General features: G+C 45.0%; 1 protein-coding gene across 1 annotated transcript in view; it reads left to right on the top strand.

The window, feature by feature from the left end:
* The window catches only part of CPNE9 (copine family member 9), a 468,155-nt gene that overhangs the window by 396,073 nt on the left and 47,007 nt on the right, over nucleotides 1–25,075 (top strand). Inside the window, exons 15-19 of the mRNA XM_073591994.1 lie at nucleotides 3,127–3,188; nucleotides 7,102–7,148; nucleotides 14,153–14,334; nucleotides 16,137–16,264; nucleotides 16,348–16,450. Coding sequence (XP_073448095.1) covers nucleotides 3,127–3,188; nucleotides 7,102–7,148; nucleotides 14,153–14,334; nucleotides 16,137–16,264; nucleotides 16,348–16,450 — 522 coding nt within the window. The remainder of the gene's footprint in view (nucleotides 1–3,126; nucleotides 3,189–7,101; nucleotides 7,149–14,152; nucleotides 14,335–16,136; nucleotides 16,265–16,347; nucleotides 16,451–25,075) is intronic.

Genomic DNA, 25,075 nt, shown 5'->3' with positions numbered 1-25,075 from the left:
TGATGAGATTTCTTCACTAATGTAAGGAAGGACTCTGATAGTGACACGAATTTAAGGGGGAACTCTGATGGGGACCCTGATGTAAGGGGAGACTTTAATGGGAACTCTAATGTAAGGAAGGACTCTGATAGTGACATTAATGTAAGGGGGAACTCTGATGTAATGGGGGACTCAGATGAAGAACCTTATGTAGAGGAGGGGACTTGGGTGGGGAACCTGATGTAATGGGAGACTCAGATAGAGAACCTGATGTAAGGGGAGCTCTGATGAGTACTCTGATAAGGTTCTTGATGTAAGCAATATAAACATTTTAATAAGTTCTAATAAGTTCTAACCCTTCTCCAAGCTATCAAAAATGTGTCCCTTTTTGTTGTTGGTATTCTTTGTTGTGAGATTTGTGATCACCACATGTCCTGCCCTTAAGGGAGGGTAAATGCTGGCCATAAGGACAGTTAAAGCCATAAAACCCAACAGATGCTCTAACCCGCCCTTGTTATATCCATAGTTACATAGTATTTGAGGTTGAAAAAAGACACAAGTCCATCAAGTCCAACCTATGTGTGTGATTATATGTCAGTATTACATTATATATCCCTGTATGTTGTGGTCGTTCAGGTGCTTATCTAATAGTTTTTTGAAACCATCGATGGCCCCCCCGCTGAGACCACCGCCTGTGGAAGGGAAGTCCACATCCTTGCCGCTCTTACAGTAAAGAACCCTCTATGTAGTTTAAAGTTAAACCTATTTTCTTCTAATTTTAATGAGTGGCCACGAGTCTTGTTAAACTCCTTTCCATGAAAAAGTTTTATCCCTATTGTGGGGTCACCAGTACGGTATTTGTAAATTGAAATCATTTCCCCTCTCAAGCGTGTCTTCTCCAGAGAGAATAAGTTCAGTGCTCACAACCTTTCTTCATAACCAATATCCTCGAGACCCTTTATTAGCTTTGTTGCCCTTTTTTGTGCTCGCTCCATTTCCAGTACATCCTTCCTGAGGACTGGTGCCCAGAACTGGACAGCATACTCTAAGTGCGGCTGGACCAGAGTCTTGTAGAGCGGGAGAATTATCGTTTTATCTCTGGGGTTGATCCCCTTTTTAATGCATGCCAATATTCTGTTTGCTTTGTTAGCAGCAGCTTAGCATTGCATGTCATTGCTGGGGCCTATCATCTACTAGGACTCCCGGGTCCTTTTCCATCACAGATTCCCCCAGAGGTTCTCACCCAGTTTAGATTGCATTCATATTTTTGTCACCCAAATGCATTATTTTAAATTTTTCTACATTGAATCTCATTTGCCATGTAGTTGCCCACCCAATTAATTTGTTCAGATCTTTTTGCAAGGTTTCCACATCCTGCGGAGAAGTTATTGCCCTGCTTAGCTTAGTATCGTCCGCAAATTCAGAGATTGAACTGTTTATCCCATCCTCCGGGTCATTTATGAACAAAATAAACAGGATTGGTCCCAGCACAGAACCCTGGGGGACCCCACTACCCACCCCTGACCATTCCGACTACTCCCCATTTATCACCACCCTCTGAACTCGCCCTTGTAGCCAGTTTTCAATCCATGTACTCACCCTATGGTCCATGCCAACGGACCTTATTTTGTACAGTAAATTTTTATGGGTAACTGTATCAAATGCTTTTGCAAAATCCAGATACACCACGTCTACAGGCCTTCCTTTATCTAGATGGCAACTCACCTCCTCATAGAAGGTTAATAAATTGGTTTGGCAAGAACGATTCTTCATGAATCCATGCTGATTACTGCTAATGATACCGTTATTAAAATCTTGTATATAGTCCCTTATCATCCCCTCCAAGAGCTTGCATACTATTGATGTTAGGCTAACTGGTCTGTAATTCCCAGGGATGTATTTTGGGCCCTTTTTAAATATTGATGCTACATTGGCCTTTCTCCAATCACCTGGTACCATTCCAGTCAGTATACTGTCAGTAAAAATTAGGAACAATGGTCTGGCAATTACTTGACTGAGTTCCCTAAGTACCCTTGGATGCAAGCCATCTGGTCCCAGTGATTTATTAATGTTAAGTTTCCCAAGTCTAATTTTAATTCTGTCCTCTGTTAACCATGGAGGTGCTTCCTGTAATTTGTCATGAGGATAAACACTGCGGTTTTGGTTACTGTAGCCCCCCGATTCCCTCGTGAAGACTGAGGAGAAGAATAAATTCAATACCTTCGCCATCTCCCCATCTTTACATACTTAAAGAATTTCTTGGGATTTTTTTTTGCTCTCCTCCGCTATGTGTCTTACGTGTTCTATCTTAGCCGCCCTAATTGCACCCTTACATTTCTTGTTGCATTCTTTATAAAGTCTATATGCTGATGAGGATCCCTCAACCTTGTATTTTTTGAAGGCCTTCTCCTTTGCTTTTATATGCATTTTTACATTGGAGTTAAGCCATCCAGGACTTTTGTTCGCTCTTTTAAATGTATTACCCAATGGGATGCATTGGCTAATTCCCTTATTTAATATGCTCTTAAAGCAAACCCATATCATATCCGTGTTCTTTGTTCCTAAGATTTTATCCCAATTCATGCCTTCTAGCAAGGTTCGTAGTTTAGGGAAGTTGGCTCTTTTGAAATTCAGTGTCTTTGTATTCCCCTTACGTTTCCTATTTGTGTGTTTATACTGAAGCCAATTGACATGTGATCGCTGTTTCCTAAATTTCCCCGTATTTCCACATCTGTGATCAGGTCTGTATTGTAGGTAATCTTAGATCCAGTAACGCTTTATTTCTAGTTGGTGCGTCTACCATCTGACCCAAAAAATTCTCCTGCAAGACATTTAGGAACTGGCGAGCCTTAGATGAATGCGCGGTTCCCTCCGCCCAGTCTATATCTGGATAAATAAAATCCCCCATTATGATAACACTTCCCATCCTTGCTACTAATCCAACTTGTGATAGGAGATTCTTCTCCCCCTCCTCCCTGAGGTTAGGGGGCCTATATCATACTCTCAGTATTATTTTTCCCTTAGCTTCATCCCTTTGACTATCTCTAACCCTGCGGTGTGATATATATATTTTAATTATATATAATGATAACCATATATTTCTGTCACTGTCTATTTTTTAATTATTCATTAATTACTGTCTCACAGGTGACACTTTTGTCTTTCAAGGCTGAATCTGAATATACATTTGTCGATTACATCAAAGGAGGGTAAGTGTCATCTTTGTGCTGTAAATTAAAGTTTGTACCTCCTTTATAAACATGATAAAAAAGCTGCAGTTGTCTGATAAGGGAGGAGTCACTCCTCTAATTCATCACTTGAGAATCTCAATCGCAACTTGAGCTATTGAGCTCTGTGAACAAGAATGAGAATCAGAGGAAATCATTTGAAAAATTAGAATATTTATCTGTGTAAAAAAAAAAAGATACAACAATATTTTTAGCATTTTTATTATTTAGCATTGACCATAATAAATCACCAAGTATCTACAAAACCATTATGCAGTTCGTTAAAGCCAAATTGAAGGTTCCTTTTTTTTATTATTACTGTAATGTAGTCACCCTGCATTAACAATAATGAACATTGGCATTTTTTATTTTACTAGTTTGCTGCAGCAAGGGTTCAAATTACCGTATTTGTTGTGGCAGCAGACTTGAGAGTCAGTATGCTGCCTAAAGTGGTTTAAACCCCTTACATATACCGAATTAAATGACTGGCATCAGGTGATACACAGAGATGAAACAAATCCTCCTACATAGGTTGTATCTGTTGATCTGCAGCCCTCTCTTTTCTTCAGCCTTTCAAAACAAACATTTTACACAGCATCTTTCATCTCTGAACAGCAGGGGGCAGGGATCTGAAATCTCACACTGCAGAGCTCAGTGAAGAGAGCTCTGAGCCCTGATTCAACGGAAGGTACACCCCCCTCCTTTCAGTATAAGAGGAACATTCAAAGCTGTGACTGTCAATCACAGGCTGCGTGCTGGAGCTCTCCTACTCCTTCAACATTTTATTTCCTATAGTTGGAAAAGCTGTCAGAAGTGATTCATGCAGATAACAGAAGATGGGGAAGTAAAGAGAAATGGCACTCTGTGCTTTAAATAGAGACAGGTACACAGTGTAGAAGGATGTCCTTTGTTCATGTTTCATGTCAGAGGTTTACAACCAATTTAACACACAGTTAAGAAGTCTCCAGCAAGCCAGATAACTTCCCCTCCCCCTTCTTTTCTTGCGCAGTGGTCCAGTAGACGGCACTACTCAGAAAGCTGTTGATTGGTGCACTGTGCAGGGGGCGTGTCAGACTGATAGAGTCCTTGACTGCTATACCCCGTTGAGCAGCGGTTTGTGCTGCAGCACCTCTAGTACATTTAAAAAAATCTATTTTAAAAATGCCCACATTTATTACTGTTTTTATGCAGCATTGAAGTCATAAAAAATGAACCTTCAATTGGGTTTTAAAGCATATGTTACGTCACAAATTCAAATCCTGTATGTGTGCCTGTGTTTCTATGTTGTTTTTGGTAAACCTTACCAAATTTTTTTATATTTGCTCTAAAATACCCGTTTAACCTGCCAGTTCTGCTTAATTTCTGTCTTTTTTCCCCCATGCTAAGCACACAAGCAGATCTATGCTGGTGTTGTCTGTTTTTTCTTTCTTTTTTTTTTTTTTATCGTATTAGTTTGCTGCAGCAAGGGTTAAAATTCTCAGTGCTGGCAGCACATTGGAGAGTTGGACCGCTGCTCAACAAAGAGCCAGGGTGTCCATCAGTCCGACTCCCCCCTGCACAGTGGCCCAGTTGACAGCACTGTTCATGGAGCAGCCGTTAATTGCAGATGTTGATTGGAGCACTGTGCAGGGGGCGTGTCAGACTGATGATGGAAGTATAGGAGGCTGTGCCAATGCATGGCATGCCTGTATCTCCATAGCCAGTTTATCCTGCCCAATCCTCCTGTGTTGATTAAAAAGAAAACCTGTACCAGAAGGAGCGCCAGACCAAATAATAAGAGTCCAAATTGATTTATCCCGTGTTGATTGACATTGGCTCCCAGCAGGAACCTCACAGCAAAACTGTATAGAGCGAGTACAGCAGCAGAGTAGGTTTCTCTATGGGGAAAAGAAACGCCAAGGGAGGCTGTGCAGTCTACTGAATAACAAAAAAAATAACAAAAATTTGCTTTTGCTTTTATAAATATAAACACTGATGCATATGTTGATCACAAAGTGAAAAAATATATATATAGATAAAAACCCAATTACTGCATGTGTTAAAATATTACAGTACAATATATCCAAAGTGCTCGTGCTCTTGTGTTTTAAATAAGAAGATCAAACTTGTACATATACTAAAGTGCAAAAAATGGGGCAATACAATAAACAAATCATATATCAAGTGAAACAAACAAACATCAAGTGAAACAAACAAGAAAGGAGATATGGTCGCCTGATCCTCGTGTTGCGACCAGTGCGACAGTGCAAGTATTGTGTGGATGGTTAACGTGAGTAGTTAAACCCACTCTATTTGTTAGTGTCAAAAGTAAATTAGTAATTCAAGTGTCCAAAAAAAATGAATGAATGGTGTTCAAAACCAGTGCTCAAACACAATAATCGAATGACAGTGGGGTGTTGCTATGCAGATCAGACACTCTATGTCCTCTTCATGCAGCATGCACTAGTGTAGGTAATGGCCCCTTACCTAGCCGTGCTAGGTCAACCGCATATAAGTTGTTAACTCCCGGAGTCTTGGGTCTTTCCTGCGTCTCTGCGTCCGGACTTGCTGACTCTACAGGATCTTATTGGGGGCTGGGATATGTCTAGTAGTGGTCCTAACTGGGGTCCTAGGACAGTGCGGCTCCTAGCTCCTCCTCCACATCATGTCTCCAGTGTATGTAAAATATAGGACAAGGTACCCAGATAGTGAAGTATGTTTCTTTAGGGTCACTTTATTCACATATGCAATATACAGAGTACTCACATTAGCAGTTATTTTCATACAGCATGATATCCTACGAGCAGCGAGCTCGCAATGTATTCAGCAAGGAAGGTAAACCAAAAACAAGCCTATTCCGTCCCTACGCGTGACGTCACCGATCACGTGACTTCTTCAGGGGATACATCAATGATATTAGTAGGAGGAAAAGTGCCCCGTCATTATTAATAGTGAGAGAAATAGTGCCCCATCATTGGTATTAGTCGCAGGAATAGTGCCCTTTCATTGGTAATAGTGGAAGGAATAGTGCCCTTTTATTGGTATTAGTGGGAGGAATAGTGCCCTAATATTAGCATTAGTGGAAGGAATAGTGCCCCATTGCTGGTATCACTGGGAGGAATATTGTCCCGTCATTGTAATTGTGGGAGGAATAGTGCCCTATCACTGGTATTAGTAGGAGGAATAGTGACCCATCTTTGGTATCAGTGGGAGGAATCACGCTTTATTGGTATCAGAGGGAGGAATAGCATCCCATCATTAATGTCAGTGGGAGGAATGGTGTGCCATTGTTGCTATCATTGGGAGTAGTGCCACATGATTGATGTCAGTGGGAGAAATAGCGCCCCATTGTTGGTGTCAGTGGGAAGAATAATGCCTCACTTTTGGTGTCTGCAAAAAGAATGGTGTCTTATTGTTAGTGTCAGTGGGAGGAATAGTGCTTCATATCAGTGGGAGGAATAGTGCCCAATGGGACTAGATAAAGGCAAGCAAAGGGCCATATCCAGCCTGTGGGCCATAGTTTGAAGACCACTGCTCAGGATCAAGACTGCTGGGGTTGTGAAGGGATGGACTTGAGGGACATGTGTCTCTTTTTTTTTTTTTTAAACTTGTTAACTAAATAACTCTGTAAGCGGGAGCATGAATCATGTTAAGTCTTGTAATCCCGCCGTGGCTACCGTTACGCTATACAGCGAAGAGCAGCGGCAGCAATCTGTTCAGTGAGGCTCTGCCAGCTGAAGTTCATTTAATACACTATGGAGGAGTCCCATACTTCTATCTATCATTGAAATTACATTCAGGGAGTAGCAGGGGAGAACCTGGCAAATTATCCAGCCATCACATCACAGATAGTACACGAGGTGGGAGAAGAATCCGCAATTACTTTTACTTGTTTCTTTTTTTTTTTTTCTTCTAGGACGCAATTAAACTTCACAGTTGCCATTGATTTCACAGCTTCGAACGGTGAGTGTGATGAAGGATTTTTTTTTTCTATCTCTATCTCTCTCTTACCTCCCTGCAACTTTCTCCCATTATTCCAATTAATTGTAGGAGTCTCATGGCCGTGAAAGCAACAAGGATCTGAGCGAAGGGAGGGGGTTTGGGGGGGGTTGCTATGATAACACGAAGATGCAGGTTGCCCATAGAGGTTAAGTTCACTATCAGGATGCACAGATGTTGCCTGTTCTGCTCGGCGCTTAATGAGGCTGCGAGATTCACTCTCTTCCGCGAAGCAGCGGAGTTTATTTGTAGATGCGGCAATGCTGTAAAGGGTGAATGTTTATCGTTCCCAGGCCTTAAAGCTGAACAAACAGCTATAGGTTTCTTTTACATCTAATGGATATGTATTCTTGTCCAGCCAATCCTGAGATTTTACACAGCTCTGCCATACTGCCATGGATGTGCGCAGGGGGGGGTGCCAGGTGTGCCTGGGCACACCCTAATCACTCTGTGCAGTGCCGACTCCCCCTAATGCCAGGGCTCCCCCCCCCATGTTGGCATCTTCCTTTTCTAAATTAATACACTCACTCACTGTGTCCACTCATAACTGAAGCATAGTAAAATGAGTTTACTATGCTTCAGTTCGTTAATGAACAGGAAGCTGCTCAGCACAGAGCATTTCCTATTCATTCACCGTCCAGTGCAGCTGAAGCTGCAGAGAAAGGAATGTGTGTTTGAGTTTTGGGGTGCACACCCTAATGCAATAGGCTGTGCACACAGCACAAGGCAGGAGACCTGATTGGTCTCTACTGAAGTTAAAGCGGTAATAAACGTAAAATAAAAGTTGGGCCCCTGCAGGATAATATCATAATGTGCTAGTATGCACCTCATATGACAGACTTACCTTAACCACTTGCCACCCAGGCCAATTCTGACACTTCTATCCTACACGAAAAATGTATAATTGTTTTGCTAGACAATTACTCAGAACCCCCAAACATTATCGTATGTTTTTTTAGCAGAGACCCTAGGAAATAAAATGGTGGTCATTGCAACGTTTTATGTCACACAGCATTCGTGCAGCAATTTTTCAATTTTTGGGAAAAAACTGCTTCATAAATTGAAAAAAAAAACGTTAGCAGAATTTTTTAGCATAATGTGAAGGATGATGTTACGCCGAGTAAATAGATACCTAACATGTCACATTTTAAAATTGCGCACACTCGTGGAATGGTGCCAAACTTCGGTACTTAAAAATCTTCATAGGCACGCTTTTCGTTTTTTTTTTTTACAGGTTACCAGTTTAGAGTTACGGAGGAGGTCTTGGGCTAGAATTATTTCTCTTGCTCTAATGTTCGCGACGATACCTCACATGTGTGGTTTGAATTCAGTTTACATATGCGGGCACGATGTACGTATGCGTTCACTTCTGCGAGTGAGCACACGGGGACAGGGGCAATTTTAATATTTTTTTATTATTGTTCATTTTATGTTTATTTTTATATTTTGACACTTTCCCTTTACATTTTTTTAATCACTTTTATTCCTATGTAAACATCCCTTGTAATAGGTATAGGGAATGACAGGTCCTCTTTACAGCGAGAGCTGGAGTCTATAAGTCCCCAGATCTCGCCTCTAGGCTGGAAAGCCTAAAAAAAAACAAAAAAACACAATCTCGGGTGACATCATAACATCACGCCCAGCCTCCGAAGGTCATAGGGATCATCAGCTCTATGGTAAACAGCCGCCGTCAGCCGATTCATACTCCGGCTCACCGATCACACGGGCGAGTCGGTAGAGGCATCAGAGGGCGTCATGAGGGTGGGAAATGTCCCATCTCGCCGCCTATAAAAACAATCAAGTGGCTGAACAGCCACGGCCCCTTTCACACTGAGACGTTTTTCAGGCGTTTTAGCGCTAAAATTACCGCCTAAATACTGCATGAAAAACGCCCCCCATATATCTCAGTGTAACCTTTCACACTGAGGCGTTGTGCTGGCTGTGCGTTGGAAAAAATCCTGCAAACAGCTTTTTTGTAGCATCCTTGGGGCGCATAAAATAGCGCTGTAAAAACGTCTATCCCAATTGAAATGAATGGGAAACGCTGTAAAACCGCAGTAATACCGCTTTAAAACCGCCCAGAAACTGTGGGGAAGATCACATGACCGCATGGTCACATGGTCAGGTTTGCTGACGCTAACGCTTAAAAAAACGCTATAAAAACGCGATTAAAAACGCGGCAAAAATGCGGTCATAACGCTTATCGCTTTTACCGCGGTTTTGCAACGCCTCAGTGTGAAAGTAGCCTTATTGTTTTTACAGTGCAGGGAATCGCCAGAGGAAAAGAAGATATCTGAATGAGATCTGTAGCTGCACCCATCATCTAGATATCCCCACTCAAAGTCTCTGACGTCATATGACGTAGTTGGACGGGAAGTGGTTAAAACTCAGCCCTCCAGCGGCGCTCTGTCATCGCTGGCAGGGTTTCCATCTTTACCGGGTCTTTCTTATGGGGTTATGAGCTTCAACCATTTGAATAGCCAAGCCGTGATGTTGATGACGTCACCGGCTGCTACTGAAGTAAATATCCCCTAAACTGTGCACACATAGGAGATCTTTACTGTACCTACAGGTAAGCCTTACTAACTTGTTCAGTTTCGTTCTATAGCCGAATGACGGCTACAGCGCGGATCTGCTTTGCCGGGAGTACTATTCTATTCTATTGACGTCCTCTCCTTTCAAAGCTGGCCACGCCCCCATGAAGGGGGCGCGCAGCGCGCACTGTGATCACCCGAGTCAGAAAGACTCGGGTGATCACAGATCCAAGTAAGGGGCCGATCCCGGCCCCTTACCACATGATCAGCTTTCAGCCAACGACAGCTGATCACATGATGTACACAGAGGATCGGTAATCGTTTTTTTTTTTTTGTCTTCGCACGTTGACAGTGTGAGAAGAAGAAAAGCTGATTGCCGGCTTCTGTTTGACAGGACATCGGTCCCGAAGAGGAAGAGGCGAAGCTGCCTCATATGTGCCCACAAGTACTGCCTCCCGGTGCCACCTGCCAGTGCCACAAATCAGTGCCCACAGTGCCCCCAATCAGAGCCCACAGTCGTAAGTGCCAGCAATCAGGCCTACCTATCAGTGCCCACAAGTGCCACCTATCAATGCCCACCAGTGGTGCCAATCAGTGCCTCGTCAGTGCCACCTAGCAGTGCTGCCTATCAGTGTCACCTACCAGTGCTGATCAGTGCCCATCACTGCCATTCATCAGTGCCCATCACTGCCACCCATCAGTGCCAGCTATCAGTGCCAGCTATCAGTGCTACCTATTAGTGCCCTTCAGTGCCACCTATCAATGGCCTTCAGTGCCGCCCATCAGTGCCACCCATCAGTGCCCACCAATGCCACCTATCAGTGCCCACCAGTGCCACCTCATCAGTTCCCACCAGTGCCGCCTATTAGTGCCCATCAGTGCCGCCTTATCAGTGCCCACCAGTGCAGCCTATCGGTGCCCATCAGTGCAGACTTTCAGTGCCCATCAGTGTAGCCTCATCAGAGTACATCAATGAAGGAGAAAAACTACCTGTTTGCAAAATTTATTAACAAAATATAAAACTTTTTTTTTTGTTTGTTTTTTTAAATCGGTCTTTTAAAAATGGTTTAACAAAAAACAAAAAACCCAGAGGTGATCAAATACCACTAAAAGAAAGATCTATTTGTGGAAAAAAAAATTATAAATTTGGGTACAGTGTTGTATGACCGCGCAATTGTCGTTCAAAGAGTGACATCGCTAAAAGCTGAAAAGCTGTGCCCGCCCTGCATGGGTTAACTGCTCGTTTTGTCAAGGGGCGACCAGAAAGCTGTATACTCGATCCTCTGCTCCAGATCAGGGCAATGGGCATGATGACGTCAGGAACAGTCCACCGCACAAGATCCCTAAACCACCGGGGGGGGGGGGGGGTTGGAGAAGGAGCCGCAGGGACCGGTCTTGTCCTGGAGGATCAGAAGATTAGGTAAGTATTTCTCCACTCTCCTCTCCACTAGACACAAAGGAGCAGTTAACCAGTGCAGAGTGGGAACAGCCCCACTGCATGGGTGCATGGGGAAAAAATTTTGCCTAAAGTTCAGCTTTAAGGGACAATATTAGAGTTAATACAAGCAGCCAGGGAAAGCTCCCTCTAGTGGCCAATCTACCTGTTGTTTTATATAACACAATATCAAAAATATGGAAGTTCCAGCTTGTAAAAATGTAAAAGATATATAAAATAATAATAGAATGTGCCCTTGCTGAAAATATGCAGTACTTCCCATTTAGTGAAATTATATGAAAGCACACTTTGGTTCAGGTATGTACACTCTCATAACTCTAACTAGCTAAGTCTGACCTCTGCGCTGTGGCATTATTTGCTAGTTTACATTAGAAATTTGTTGAATTGGATTTTTATGTTGTGTGGGTTGTGGTTTTTAAAGCAAAGCTCCATATTTAACCCTGTTCTATTGTCCTTTCTGAACACTGATGTCATTTAGCATTTGCGGCTCCTGTGACGGGGTGGATTTGCTAAGTACTGACAGTTGCTCAGCTGTCGGTAACCAGGCTCAGTGGTTTGCAAACTTCTCTAGGCGTGCACAGCTGGGAAACCTGCTGTGTGTCTGCATATCATCAGATCACAAACTGTTAACTATTTGCAACCTTTTGTGTTTAATGCTGAACTCTGGGTGGGTATATATATATATATATATATATATATATATATATATAGTAAAACCTTGGTTTGCAAGCATAATTCGTTCTAGAAACATGCTTGTAATCCAAAGCATTTTTTTTACAGGGTATAAAAGAGAAGAGAGGCACCTCTAAGTGTAGCAATAAGTTGCTAAATGTTGTACCTAAATTAAATGTAACCATATTGCTACACTTAGAGGCTCCTCTCTTCTTTTTTATACTCAGCTGTGACATGACGCTACTCTTATATCAAGACATCGCTTGTATATCAAGGCAAAATGTATTAAAACATTTTGCTTGTCTTGCAAAACACTCTCAAACCAAGTTACTCTAAAACCAAGGTTTTACTTTGTGTGTGTGTGTATATATATATATATATATATATATATATATATATTAGTAAAGTGAATTTATTAATAGTAAAACAACAGACATTCAAACACCAGTAAGGCTCGATTCACACAGGGGCAACACGACTTCAGCGCGACTTTGCACGGCGACTTCAACGCGGCTTCAACGCGACTTCAGCGCAACTTCAGCAAATTACAACGCGACTTCAAGTCGCCTCCAGGACAGGCGACTTCGGCTGTGGCCAATCACAGGACAATCAGCTCTCTGGGAGGGAGGGGTTTGCCTGGGCAAACGAAATTTTTTGCCTGCAAAGTCGCTTGACTTTAGAGAGAGATCCGACTTGGAGGCGACTTCCATTGATTTCTATGGTACAGGTCGCCTACCAAGTCGGATCCAAGTAGTACAGGGAGTACGCTCTGAAGTCGGAGCGACTTCAGTAGTGTCTATTAAGACGCTCCCATTCACTGTCATGTGAATCTCTTTCTGGGGCGACTTGGGGCGACTTGAGGGGCGACAAGTCGGATCCCAAGTCGTCCCAGTGTGAACCGAGCCTAAAGATAAAGAAATAAGAAAACCAAAAACCCAGTGACACAATACCTAATTGCCCTAACAAAATAACAAATCCTTAGAGCCGGTTCACACGGGGGCGACTTGTCAGGCGACCTAGCCGCCTGACAAGTCGCCTCCCGTTCTGTACAATGGAACCGTTCTAATCGGAGCGACGCAAGTCGCTCCGACTTAGAAGAAAGGTTCCTGTACTACTTTGGGGGTGACTTGCATAGACTTCTATACAGAAGTCGTCTTGCAAGTCGCCGCGGCAGTCGTGTGCAGGTCGCCTCGGTGAGGCGACCTGCAAGTCGTGCCGCTTCTAATGTGAACCGGCGCTAACTATCAAACTAACTATATACAATATATACAAAAGGGGAACACAGGAAAGTGAGATAAAACTGGAGGTGCAGGGAACATATAGGAAGGGGAAACCAAAACTGATATCAGGAACAAGGGGAAATAGGAAAAAGGCAGCAGGGTTCAGGGTATGAGTACAAGGCAGGAGCATGGTCAACACAGTATACACAGCTAGCAGTATCTGGCAGCAAATCAGAACACTGGAGCAAGGTGTAACAGCAGAAGAGGGACTAAATACCCTCCCAGCAGCCAGTACCAGATGGAACTGATTACTGGGATCTGCTGGCTGCTGGGAGACACCCCCTGGTGGACACTGGAACTACAAACTTCCCCACTGGGAGACACAGTGCCACCAGCAGATGATCCAGGTCCTAAGACAGCAGCTGGAATCCGCTGACATCCACTGCCTCATAGAGAACAAGGGATGGTCCTATCAGGTCTGTCTGAAAAACGGACAGGTAGACCCGATCAGTCCGCTGGTGTGCAAGGGGCCTTAGGTGTATTTTTTACAACAATTACTGTAAGTACCCGATATGACTGGCAGAGGAAGAAGCAATACATTGAGCTAATTCACTGTACTTTGTACTAACTAGGCGAATGCTGATAGGAGGAAAGAGCAGAGTGAAAGAATGATAAGGGCATCAGTATGCTACTTCTCCTTTACTGTCCCACAGGCTTGAGGAGGGGCATTAAAAAACTAAAAAACAAGGAGGGAAAGGTAGCTGTCTTACTTAATTGCAGTAGAGAAGTCAGTTCTCAAGGCTGGCTGTGTCTGGCAAAGCTGTGTAAATCTCAGGACTGGATGGACAGAATTGCAAACTGTTTTGCAAATAAAACAACATATATATATATATATATATATATATATATATATATATATATATATATATATGTTTCATCTGTGTCTTTAGCGGATTGCCTGGGTTTAAGATTTAAAATACTGACTTTTATTCTTTAGGGACTTCTCATATCTTGGCTGCCTCTGTAACTGGACTAAATTCTGCTCTTTTGCGTACACTAACTGCTCTACTTCTCTCTTCTCCCCAGGTAACCCCTCACAGCCCACCTCTCTCCACTACATGAACCCATACCAGCTAAACGCATATGGCATGGCACTGAAAGCTGTCGGAGAGATTATCCAGGACTATGACAGTGACAAACTATTCCCAGCATATGGGTTCGGTGCCAAGATCCCACCAGATGGCAAGATTTCCCATGAGTTCCCGCTGGTGCGTAAATGTCTTCTGACATATTTTCCTCAGTCTAGAGTTAACGGGACTCGAAAATACTCCAATGCCGCCGACTTCACATGCACAGGCTAGGGGACCGACAGATTTTCCCTTGGAGAATTCGGAGGCTTACCTACTGTAATAAGGCAAATTAAGAAAAATAATTAACCCAGTGGCCAATCAAAATTCCTCACCCTTGATTTTATGAACCATTCCAAACAGATAAAGACGGAAATATTTGCTAAATATTACAGCACATCATTAGTCTGCCATTTAACATGCAACAGATATTATCAATCTGGTCAGTATGTTCTTTAAAGCAAACCTGTCATAAAACTCAGAGGTGCCATACAGGGGCTGCCTGAAGTATAGGGGGTGTCTCAAATACAGGGGCTTCCATAAATACAGGGGTGCCATACAGGGGGTGCCAGAAATACATTGAGTCCCATACAGGAGGTGCCAGAAATACAGAGGGTGCCATTCACTGGGTGCCTGAAATACAAGGGCTGCCATACTGGTGGTGCCAAAATTACAGGTGGTGCAATACAGAGGTTGCCTGAAATACACGGGGTGAATTGGGCGTGCCTGACATACAGGGGGTGCCATACAGTGGTGCCAAAAATACAGGTGGTGCAATACAGATGTTGCCTGAAATACGGGAGGTGCCAGAAATACAGGGGGTGCCATACAGGGGTTGCCTGAAATACAGGGGGTGCAAGAAATACAGGGTGTGCTTGAAATAAGGGGGTTGCCTGAAGTACAGGAAAAGCCATTACAGGGGTTGCCCTAAATACTGAGGGTGCCTGAAGTACAACGGATGCTATTCCAGGGGCTCAAAAATACAGTTAGTGCAATACAGGGTTATCCTGAAATATAGGGGGTTTCAGAAATATAGGGGGTGCCAGAAATACAGGGGGTGGTAAACGGAGGGAGCTTGAGATACAGGGGGTGCCATACAGAGAGTTCCTGAAATACATGGGGTGCCATGGTGACCCCATTAGGAAAACAATAGTTAACTGACCACTATGCTTACCAACGACCATCAGTTTATTTTGAGTCACTGGCCTTCAACAAGTAAGTAGATAAGTCAAAGAAAAGTTGGAAGTCCTCAGCTAAATACTTGATCAGTGTCAGGCTTCGCAGCCAGGTAACAAATATTTTTACAGGAAGGCTTGCTGTGACATCTTCTATGTCCCTCTCACTTGACAGGTTTCCTTTAATAACATAGCTTCATATCTTCACTTTATTTAATAAAGCATTGAAAGAAATTGTATATCTATATTAAATTGGGCCTATCATTAAAATGAAATAAAAAACATAGTCCCTTAAAATATAAATACAGTTCCGCCCAAGCTCAGTCCAAGCAGTGGGTGCTAGAACAGGAGGAACGTGTGGGTGCTGTCTGCAAGCAAGTGTCCCCAGACAAACAATAATGGGCATCTGGAATGCTGCTCTTCCACCCGACCCATGTACAGTGTGTTATGTGGCCTTAGCCAGTGCTTCTCCACTAACTGTGCCCTCTGACACATTTCGCCCCACCTCACCGAGGCCTAGTCCCCAGACAAAGTTGTGATAAGTCAACAAATGCAACATGACCCTTATTTCTCAACCAGTGTTCCGTTCCGGTACCCACAATAACACCAGGCCAGGAATGGTGTTAAGAGACTAGATGCAACTTTTAATCTGGCCATTTACAAATCAGGCCAACGTGGTGGATGTACGTAAATAAAATGCAGCTCCCTCAAGGTAATTCTTGCAAGTCTTTCTTTGTGTCTTTTTATACCTCTTTATCTGTTTTTTAGAATGGAGACATGGATAATCCAAACTGCGTTGGTATACAGGGTGTGCTGGAGGCCTACTTTAAAAGTCTTCGAACGGTTCAGCTATACGGGCCAACCAACTTTGCACCAGTTATTAATCAGGTTGCCAGGTAAGTGGATTGCTGTCATTTGACCTGACGTTGAAGGTTTAGTAAATTTTTGTGGTTCTAAATTTTTTTTCTTGCCCCTTTAGTGCCGCCGGTGAGGTTACGGACGGTTCCCAGTATTATGTCCTTCTGATCATCACCGATGGAGTCATCTCTGATATGGCACAGACCAAAGAAGCTGTTGTAAATGTAAGTCTGTACAGTTAAACTCTTTATTTAATTTCACTAATAAATCCTTTAAAGTTTCTCTATTTTGCTTGAGAAAGATATTAGCTTTTCTCCTTTATTCTGTACAATACACAACTTACTGCCACGAACTGCACAGCTGCTTCATGTCCCGGAGTTAGAAAAGCAATCAGAGCGTCATGCCAATGGTTGCAAAGTTCGGAAGCTTTTAAGTTTATTAATAATTTATTATCGTAGTAATAGAAGATAAAACACCAATGCACTTTGTGGGTTAGAACAGTCTAGATTCATCAGGGCTTAGAAAGCTGTATGGGACAGATTGGTAGGACTCTCGGAGAGGTTTAGAAAATAAGTTTGCAGTTTGCGTTCCGATAAAGAGCTTTAGCAGCTGGCATTGAGAATATTGCACAGGGACTGTGCATGAGAACACGGCAAGCTAAACAAAGCCTTCTATAAAAATGGAAAGTCTTGTTTCTACTCTTTAACAGATCTCTGACTGCAGCATAGCACCCCAGCCACAGTCTCCAGCCCCCTACTCCAGCCCCCCAGCCAAAGGCTCCAGCTCATCATTCCAGGCACAGGCTCCAACCCACTACCCTAGCCACAGGCTCCAGGCCCTCACTACAGACACAAGCTCTAACCTAGCACATCAGCTACAGGCTCAAGCCCACTACCTCGACCACAGGCTCCAGCCCATTACTCCAGACACAAGGTCCAGGCTATCACCACAACCACAGACTCCAACCTCCAGCACACTACCCCACCCACAGGTTCCAGTGCATTATTCCAGCCATAGGCTCCAGCCCAGCACCCAAGCCAAAGCTTGCAGCCCACTACAGACACAGGCTCCAGCCCAACACCCCAGCCATAGGCTCCTGCCCACTACACTAGCCACAGGCTCCAGGCCATTACTCCAGACACAAGTTCCAGCCTAGCACCCCAACCACAGACTCCAGCCCACTACCCCACCCACAGGTTCCAGCCCATTATTCCAGACACAGGCTCCAGACCTGAGCCCACCCATCCATAGGCCCCACTCCAGCATCCCAGCCACAGGTTGCAGCCCACTACCCCAGCCCAGCCCCCCCCCCCAGTCACAGGCTCCAGCCCATCACTCCAGCCACAGGCTCCAGCCCACTAGCCCAGCCACATGCTCCAGGCCATCACTACAGACACAGGTTCAAGCCTAGCACCCTAGCCATATTCCCCAGCCCAATACCCTAGCCACAGGCTCCAGGCCATCACTACAGACATAGGCTACAGGCCATCACCCCAGCCATAGGCTCCTGCTCTTTACGCTAGCCACAGGCTCCAGGCCATCACTATAGACACAGGCTCCAGCCTAGCACCCCAGTCATAGGCTCCAGCCCACTACCCCAGCCACAGGTTCCAGCCTATCACTCCAGGCACAGGTTCCAGCCTAGCACCCCAGCAGCAGGCTCCAACCCAGCACCCCAGCAACAAGCTCCAGCCCAGCACCTGAGCCACAGCCTTCAGTCCAGCACCCCAGCCTCAGGCTTCAGCCCAACACCCCAGCCTCAGGCTCCAGCCCAGCACCCCAGCCTCAGGTTCCAACCCAGCCTCAGGTTCCAGCCCAGCATCCCAGCCACAGGCTCCAGCCCTTTACCCTAACCACAGGCTCCAGCCCAGCAACCGAGCTACAGTTTTCAGCCTAGCACCCAAGTCACAGGCTCTGGCCCAGCACCCCAGCCACAAGCTCCAGTCCAACACCCCAGCCACAGGCTCAGTCAAAGAACCGTTTTATGAGGGTTGCACAGTTTGGTTCAGTGCACTGATAACAAAATCATTAGGGATTGGCCAGTCAACAAACAAGCACGGTTAACCCATTATGTGCCTCTAACACAGCATCCTGGAGCCTACTCAACAGAGTCTGGTAGATAGTATAATAGAGAGAACCCCAGTGCCACAATCTGAATAGGAGATATTCTGAATAATAATAAAAAATAGCTTAATATAAAAGACATAAAGCAGAGCTTAGGGAACACGTCCCTTCAGTATTAATATACTTATTTTAATCCCCAGTTCTGCAAAGCCACTTTGCTAACCCCTGTGCATTATCTGATTTCTTTGCTATAATATCTGGCAAGGCGAGGGTGCAGCTCTTCAGACCACCCCTTACATTTGTGAGGTTGAACAAAGAGGCATACTTTTACCAATTTACCATGTTTCATCAACATCCATATTCTTTTATTGACCCTTCAAACCAGCTGAATGATAAACCTGCAACAAGAAATGTATTAGCAGTCCAGAGAATGGATATCAGAGGTGAGTGTACATAGATATTGCACAATACCGCTTTTATCAAGCACCTCACTGTACAAGTTCTTTTGATAATTATCCACCAACTCAGATATTATGCAATCCAAATACTATTCAGCACCTCAGTGCTCATTAATCCCAGCACAGTCACATAATAACAAGAGAAGTATGAACTCACAGTGTTTAACAGAACAAAAGTGCACAGTGCTGATCTCATTGATAAAACATATTGTCACTTCCTATGCCGCGTACACACGAGCGGACTTTCTATCCTACTTGGTCCGGCACACTTTCCGACGGACTTTGTCCGCCAGGTGCGCCGGACTTTAAAACGAACGGACTTGCCCACACACGCCGGGATTTTCCGGCGGGCTAAGTCCGCCCGTCTTTCCGACGGACTTTCGCCGGAGTTCCGGCGGACTTTCAGAATGAATGGACTTGCCCACACACGGACAAGTCCGTTCATTTTGAACGTGACTCAGGTGCGACGGGACTAGAAAAGGATGTCAATCTTGCCGCTTTTATCGGCTAGATTGACACCTTGCGAGCCCCGTCGCGGGGCATACCAGGCCCTTAGGTCTGGTATGGATTATAAAGGGGAACCCCGCTACGCCGAAAAAACGGCGTGGGGTCCCCCTAAAATCCATACCAGACCCCGATCCGAGCACGCAGCCTGGCCGGTCAGGAAAGGGGGTGGGGACGAGCGAGCGCCCCCCCCCTCCTGAACCGTACCAGGCCGCATGCCCTCAACATGGGGGGTGGGTGCTTTGGGGGAGGGGGGCGCCCTGCGCCCCCCCCCCCCCAAAGCACCTTGTCCCCATGTTGATGAGGACAAGGGCCTCTTCCCGACAACCCTGGCCGTTGGTTGTCGGGGTCTGCGGGCGGGGGCTTATCGGAATCTGGGAGCCCCCTTTAATAAGGGGGCCCCCAGATCCCGGCCCCCCACCCTATGTAAATGAGTATGGGGTACATGGTACCCCTACCCATTTACCTAGGAAAAAAGTGTAAGTAATAAAACACACTACACAGGTTTTTAAAATATTTTATTAAACAGCTCCGGGGGGGGATCTTCCTCCGGCTTCGGGGGTCTTCTTCCGGCTTCGGGGGTCCCTCCGCTTCATCTTCTCCCGGCGTCCGGTTGGTTCTTCTCCGCTCTCCGGCCTCTTCTCCCGGTGTCGCAGGTCTTCGGCCGGCCCCTCCGCTCTCTTCATGTAGCTCTATTGCGAGCGGAGGTCCGGACTTCTGGGCTTCTTGGCTTCTTGGCTTCTTGGCTTCTCTTCTCTTCTCTTCCCCCAGATGTTGACACGACGCTCTCTCCGGCTGGACTGGTCTCTGAGGGCTGCGTTGTGACTTATATAGGCGGAGACCCCGCCCCCATATGATGTCACAGTCCCTGGGCATGCTGGGACTGTGACGTTTTAGGGGGCGTGGTCGACCACGCCCCTAAAACGTCACAGTCCCAGCATGCCCAGGGACTGTGACATCATATGGGGGCGGGGTCTCCGCCTATATAAGTCACAACGCAGCCCTCAGAGACCAGTCCAGCCGGAGAGAGCGTCGTGTCAACATCTGGGGGAAGAGAAGAGAAGAGAAGCCAAGAAGCCAAGAAGCCAAGAAGCCCAGAAGTCCGGACCTCCGCTCGCAATAGAGCTACATGAAGAGAGCGGAGGGGCCGGCCGAAGACCTGCGACACCGGGAGAAGAGGCCGGAGAGCGGAGAAGAACCAACCGGACGCCGGGAGAAGATGAAGCGGAGGGACCCCCGAAGCCGGAAGAAGACCCCCGAAGCCGGAGGAAGATCCCCCCCCGGAGCTGTTTAATAAAATATTTTAAAAACCTGTGTAGTGTGTTTTATTACTTACACTTTTTTCCTAGGTAAATGGGTAGGGGTACCATGTACCCCATACTCATTTACATAGGGTGGGGGGCCGGGATCTGGGGGCCCCCTTATTAAAGGGGGCTCCCAGATTCCGATAAGCCCCCGCCCGCAGACCCCGACAACCAACGGCCAGGGTTGTCGGGAAGAGGCCCTTGTCCTCATCAACATGGGGACAAGGTGCTTTGGGGGGGGGGGGGGCGCAGGGCGCCCCCCTCCCCCAAAGCACCCACCCCCCATGTTGAGGGCATGCGGCCTGGTACGGTTCAGGAGGGGGGGGGCGCTCGCTCGTCCCCACCCCCTTTCCTGACCGGCCAGGCTGCGTGCTCGGATCGGGGTCTGGTATGGATTTTAGGGGGACCCCACGCCGTTTTTTCGGCGTAGCGGGGTTCCCCTTTATAATCCATACCAGACCTAAGGGCCTGGTATGCCCCGCGCTCGCCGCAATAGGAAGATTTGTTTTTCCTATTGCAGCGAGCGCGAGATGCAATACCATCCCCTCGTGTCGTATTTGGTCTGTCGGACCAGCCTACACACGAGCGGGCTTTCCGTCGGACCAGCACACACACGAGCGGACTTTCCGCCCGAAACTGAGTCCGACGGAAAGATTTCAAACATGTTTGAAATCTAGGTCCGGCGGGCTTTTGGGAAGAAGTCCGCCGGAAAAGTCCGCCGCCGCCCACACACGGGCGGATTGTCCGGCACACTCTGGTCCGCCGGACCAAGTATGCCGGAAAGTCCGACCGTGTGTACGCGGCACTAGACACTCTGTTCGGCATACGATGTGGGGCAGCATAAGTAGGGCTGAACAGGGTTGTCATGCCGTCTTGGCAATCTCCTGTCACTTTTTTCCACCATTACAAATGTCGTGGAGTTATATGGAGAAGGGGTGGGGGAGGCAAGCATAAGTTTAACCGATTCAGCCCCGGAAGATTTTACCCCCTTCCTGACCAGAGCACTTTTTGCAATTCGGCACTGCGTCGTTTTAACTGACAATTGCGCGGTTGTGCGACGTTGCACCCAAACAAAATTGACGTCCTTTTTTTCCCACAAATAGAGCTTTCTTTTGGAGGTATTTGATCACCTCTGCGGTTTTATTTTTTGCGCTATAAACAAAAAAAGAGCCACAATTTTGAAAAAAAGCGCATTATTTTTTACTTTTTTCTATAATACATATCCCCAAAAATATATAAAAATAAAATTTTTTTCCTCAGTTTAGGCCGATATGTATTCTTCTACATATTTTTGGTAAAAAAAAAAATCGCAATAAGCGTATATTGATTGGTTTGCGCAAAAGTTATAGCGTCTACAAACTATGGGATAGTTTTATGGCATTTTTATTATTAATTTTTTTAATAATAAAAAATAAATATATAAAAAATAATAAAAAATTAATTAAAAAAATAATAATAAAATCATTTAAAAAAATGATTTTTTAATATTTTTATTACTAATTTTTTTTTTTTACTAGTAATGGCGGCTATCTGTGATTTTTATCAGGACTAAGACATTATGGCGGACACGTCGGACCATTTTGACAAATTTTTGGGACCACTGGCATTTATACAGTGATCAGTACTAGAAAAATGCATTGATTACTGTAAAAATGTCACTGGCAGGGAAGGTATTAACACTAGGGGGCGATCAAGGGGTTAATTGTGTTCCCTCGTGTGAGTTCTAACTGAAGGGGGGAGGGGACTGTGTAGGGGAGATGACAGATCGCTGTTCACACTCTGTATGAACAGACGATCTGTCTTTTCTCCCCTCAGAGAACCGAAAACTGTGTGTTTACACACACAGATCCCGGTTCTCGGCGTGCCCCAAGCGATCGCGGGAGCCTGGCGGTGATCGCGACCGCCGGGCACTCGCATCGGCTCCGTGGGCGAGCGTGCACCCCTAGTGGCCAAAAAAGGAAGCAACATAAGATAACAGCGATTCGTGCAGCCGAGCCATGTTGCCGCAGTACAACTGCGGCGGCTGGTCGGCAAGCGGTTAAAGCTGACCTTCAGCCTTCCCTTCAGTCTTGCAAAGTTGTACAGGCTCCTCTCCTATACTGAAATTGCTTACTCTGATTTCACTGCACACTGTGAGCTTCTCAAAGTGTGCTTTAGAAGCTTCAGCCAGTCAGATAGAGCCTGTCTCATGTCCTGGCTGAAGGATGTCCAACATTATTCTAGCCCTTTCCTCCCCAGCCTGAGGCTCCATTCACACTTATGCAATTTGCTTTTGAGCGATTCTGCAGTGCTTTTTGCTTTTTTATGCTTCTTTTTTTTTTTCTCTTTTTTTGGCAAATTTGTTGGCCAAATTAAAAAATGCAAAAAGCAAATCGTGGCAAAATGGAGGTTAAAACGCAATTCATGCTTTTCTGCAGCTTTTCCATTGAAGTCTATTGAACCAAAAACGCACAGAAAAAGCACAGTTTTGGGTTTAAAAAAGTCCCTGACCCTTTCCAAAAACACAGGCACAAACATGCATTGATGTGAACTTGTACCATAGGAACCCATGTTAAAAAAATATCCTGCGTTTCTGCAAAAGGCATGAAAAAACACATTGATGTGAATGGAGCCTGACTGTCCTTGTTCCTTTAATTCATTGGGTTCTAAAAAACACATGTAATGGAAGTTGAAAGATTTTTGTTAAAAATGTCATTAGCATGTTGAGAGGAGAGGGAGGAACCAGGGAGGGCAACAAAAAAAAGCTGAATAAACTTTACAGTAGATCTCCCCGTAAAAAGCTAAATTGGTTCATGTGTATATAATGCAATCTGTATATTGCATGCTTAATGAAATGTACAGCCTTTGCATTTTTTTTTAATGCAACCTGTAAAAGAAACACAGTGCCTTGAAAAAGTATTCATACCCCTTGACATTTTCCACATTTTGTCATGTTACAAACAAAAATATAAATGTATTTTATTGGGATTGTATGTGATAGACCAACACAAAGTGACACATAATTGTGAAGTAGAAGGAAATGATAAATGGTTTTCAATTTTTTTTACAAATAAGCATGTGAAAAGTGTGGCGTGCATTTGTATTCAGCCCCCTTTACTCTGATACTCCTAACTAAAAGTAAATGGAGTCCACCTGTGGGTTATTTAATCTCAGTATAAATACAGCTGTTCTGCGAAGCCCTCAGAGGTTTTTTAGAGAACCTTCGTAAACAGACAGCATTATAAAGTCTAAAGAACACACCAGACAGGTCAGGGATAAAGTTGTGGAGAAGTTTAAAGCAGGGTTAGGTTATAAAAAAATATCCCAAGCTTTGAACATCTCACGGAGCACTGTTCAATCCATCATCCGAAAATGGAAAGAGTATGGCACAACTGCAATTGTACGAAGACATGGCCGTCCACCTAAACCAGTGATGGCGAACCTTGGCACCCCAGATGTTTTGGAACTACATTTCCCATGATGCTCATGCACTGTGTAGGTGAGCATCTTGGGAAATGTAGTTCCAAAACATCTGGGGTGCCAAGGTTCGCCATCACCACCCTAAACTGACAAGCCGGGCAAGGAGAGCATTCATCAGAGAAGCCACCAAGACGCCCATGGTAACTCTGGAGGAGCTGCAGAGATCCACAGCTCAGGTGGGAGAATCTGTCCACAGGAAAACCATTAGTCGTGTACTCCACAAATCTGGCCTTTATGGAAGAGTGGCAAGAAGAAAGTCACTGTTGAAAGAAAACCATAAGAAGTCCCATTTGCAGTTTGTGAGAAGCCATGTTGGGGGACACAATAAACATGTGGAAGAAGGTGCTCTGCTCAGATGAGACCAAATTTAACTTTTTGGCCTAAAAGCAAAACACTATGTGTGGCGGAAGACACTGCACATCACCATGAACACACCATCCCCATTGTGAAACATGGTGGTGGCAGCATCATGATGTGGGGATGCTTTTCTTCAGCAGGGACAGGGAAGCTGGTCAGAGTTGATGGGAAGATGGAGCCAAATACAGGGCAATCTTAGAAGAAAACCTGTTAGTCTAAATAAGACTTGAGACTGGGGCGGAGGTCCACCTTCCAGCAAGACAACAACCCTAAACATACAACCAGATCTACAATGGAATGGTTTAGATCACAGCATATTCATGTGTTGGAATGGCCCAATCAAAGTCCAGACCTAAATCCCATTCAGAATCTGTGTTAAGACTTGAAAAATCCTGTTCACAGATGTTCTACATACAATCTGATAGAGCTTGAGCTATTTTGCAAGGAATAATGGGCAAAAATGTCACTCTCTACCAAAGCTGGTAGAGACATCCTCAAAAAGACTTGCAGCTGTAATTGCAGTGAAAGGCGGTTCTACAAAGTATTGACTCAGGGGGGCTGAATACAAATGTACCCCACACTTTTCACATGTTTATTTGTAAAAAATTTGGAAAACCATTTATTATTTTCCTTCCACTTTACAATTATGTGCCACTTTGTGTTGGTCTATCACATAAAATCCCAATAAAATACATTTATGTTT

Source organism: Aquarana catesbeiana, linkage group LG07, assembly GCF_042186555.1.
Source record: "Aquarana catesbeiana isolate 2022-GZ linkage group LG07, ASM4218655v1, whole genome shotgun sequence".
Taxonomy (NCBI): Eukaryota; Metazoa; Chordata; class Amphibia; order Anura; family Ranidae; genus Aquarana; species Aquarana catesbeiana.
Note: the sequence above shows the minus strand (reverse complement) of the source record. Positions and strands in the feature narration are given on the sequence as shown.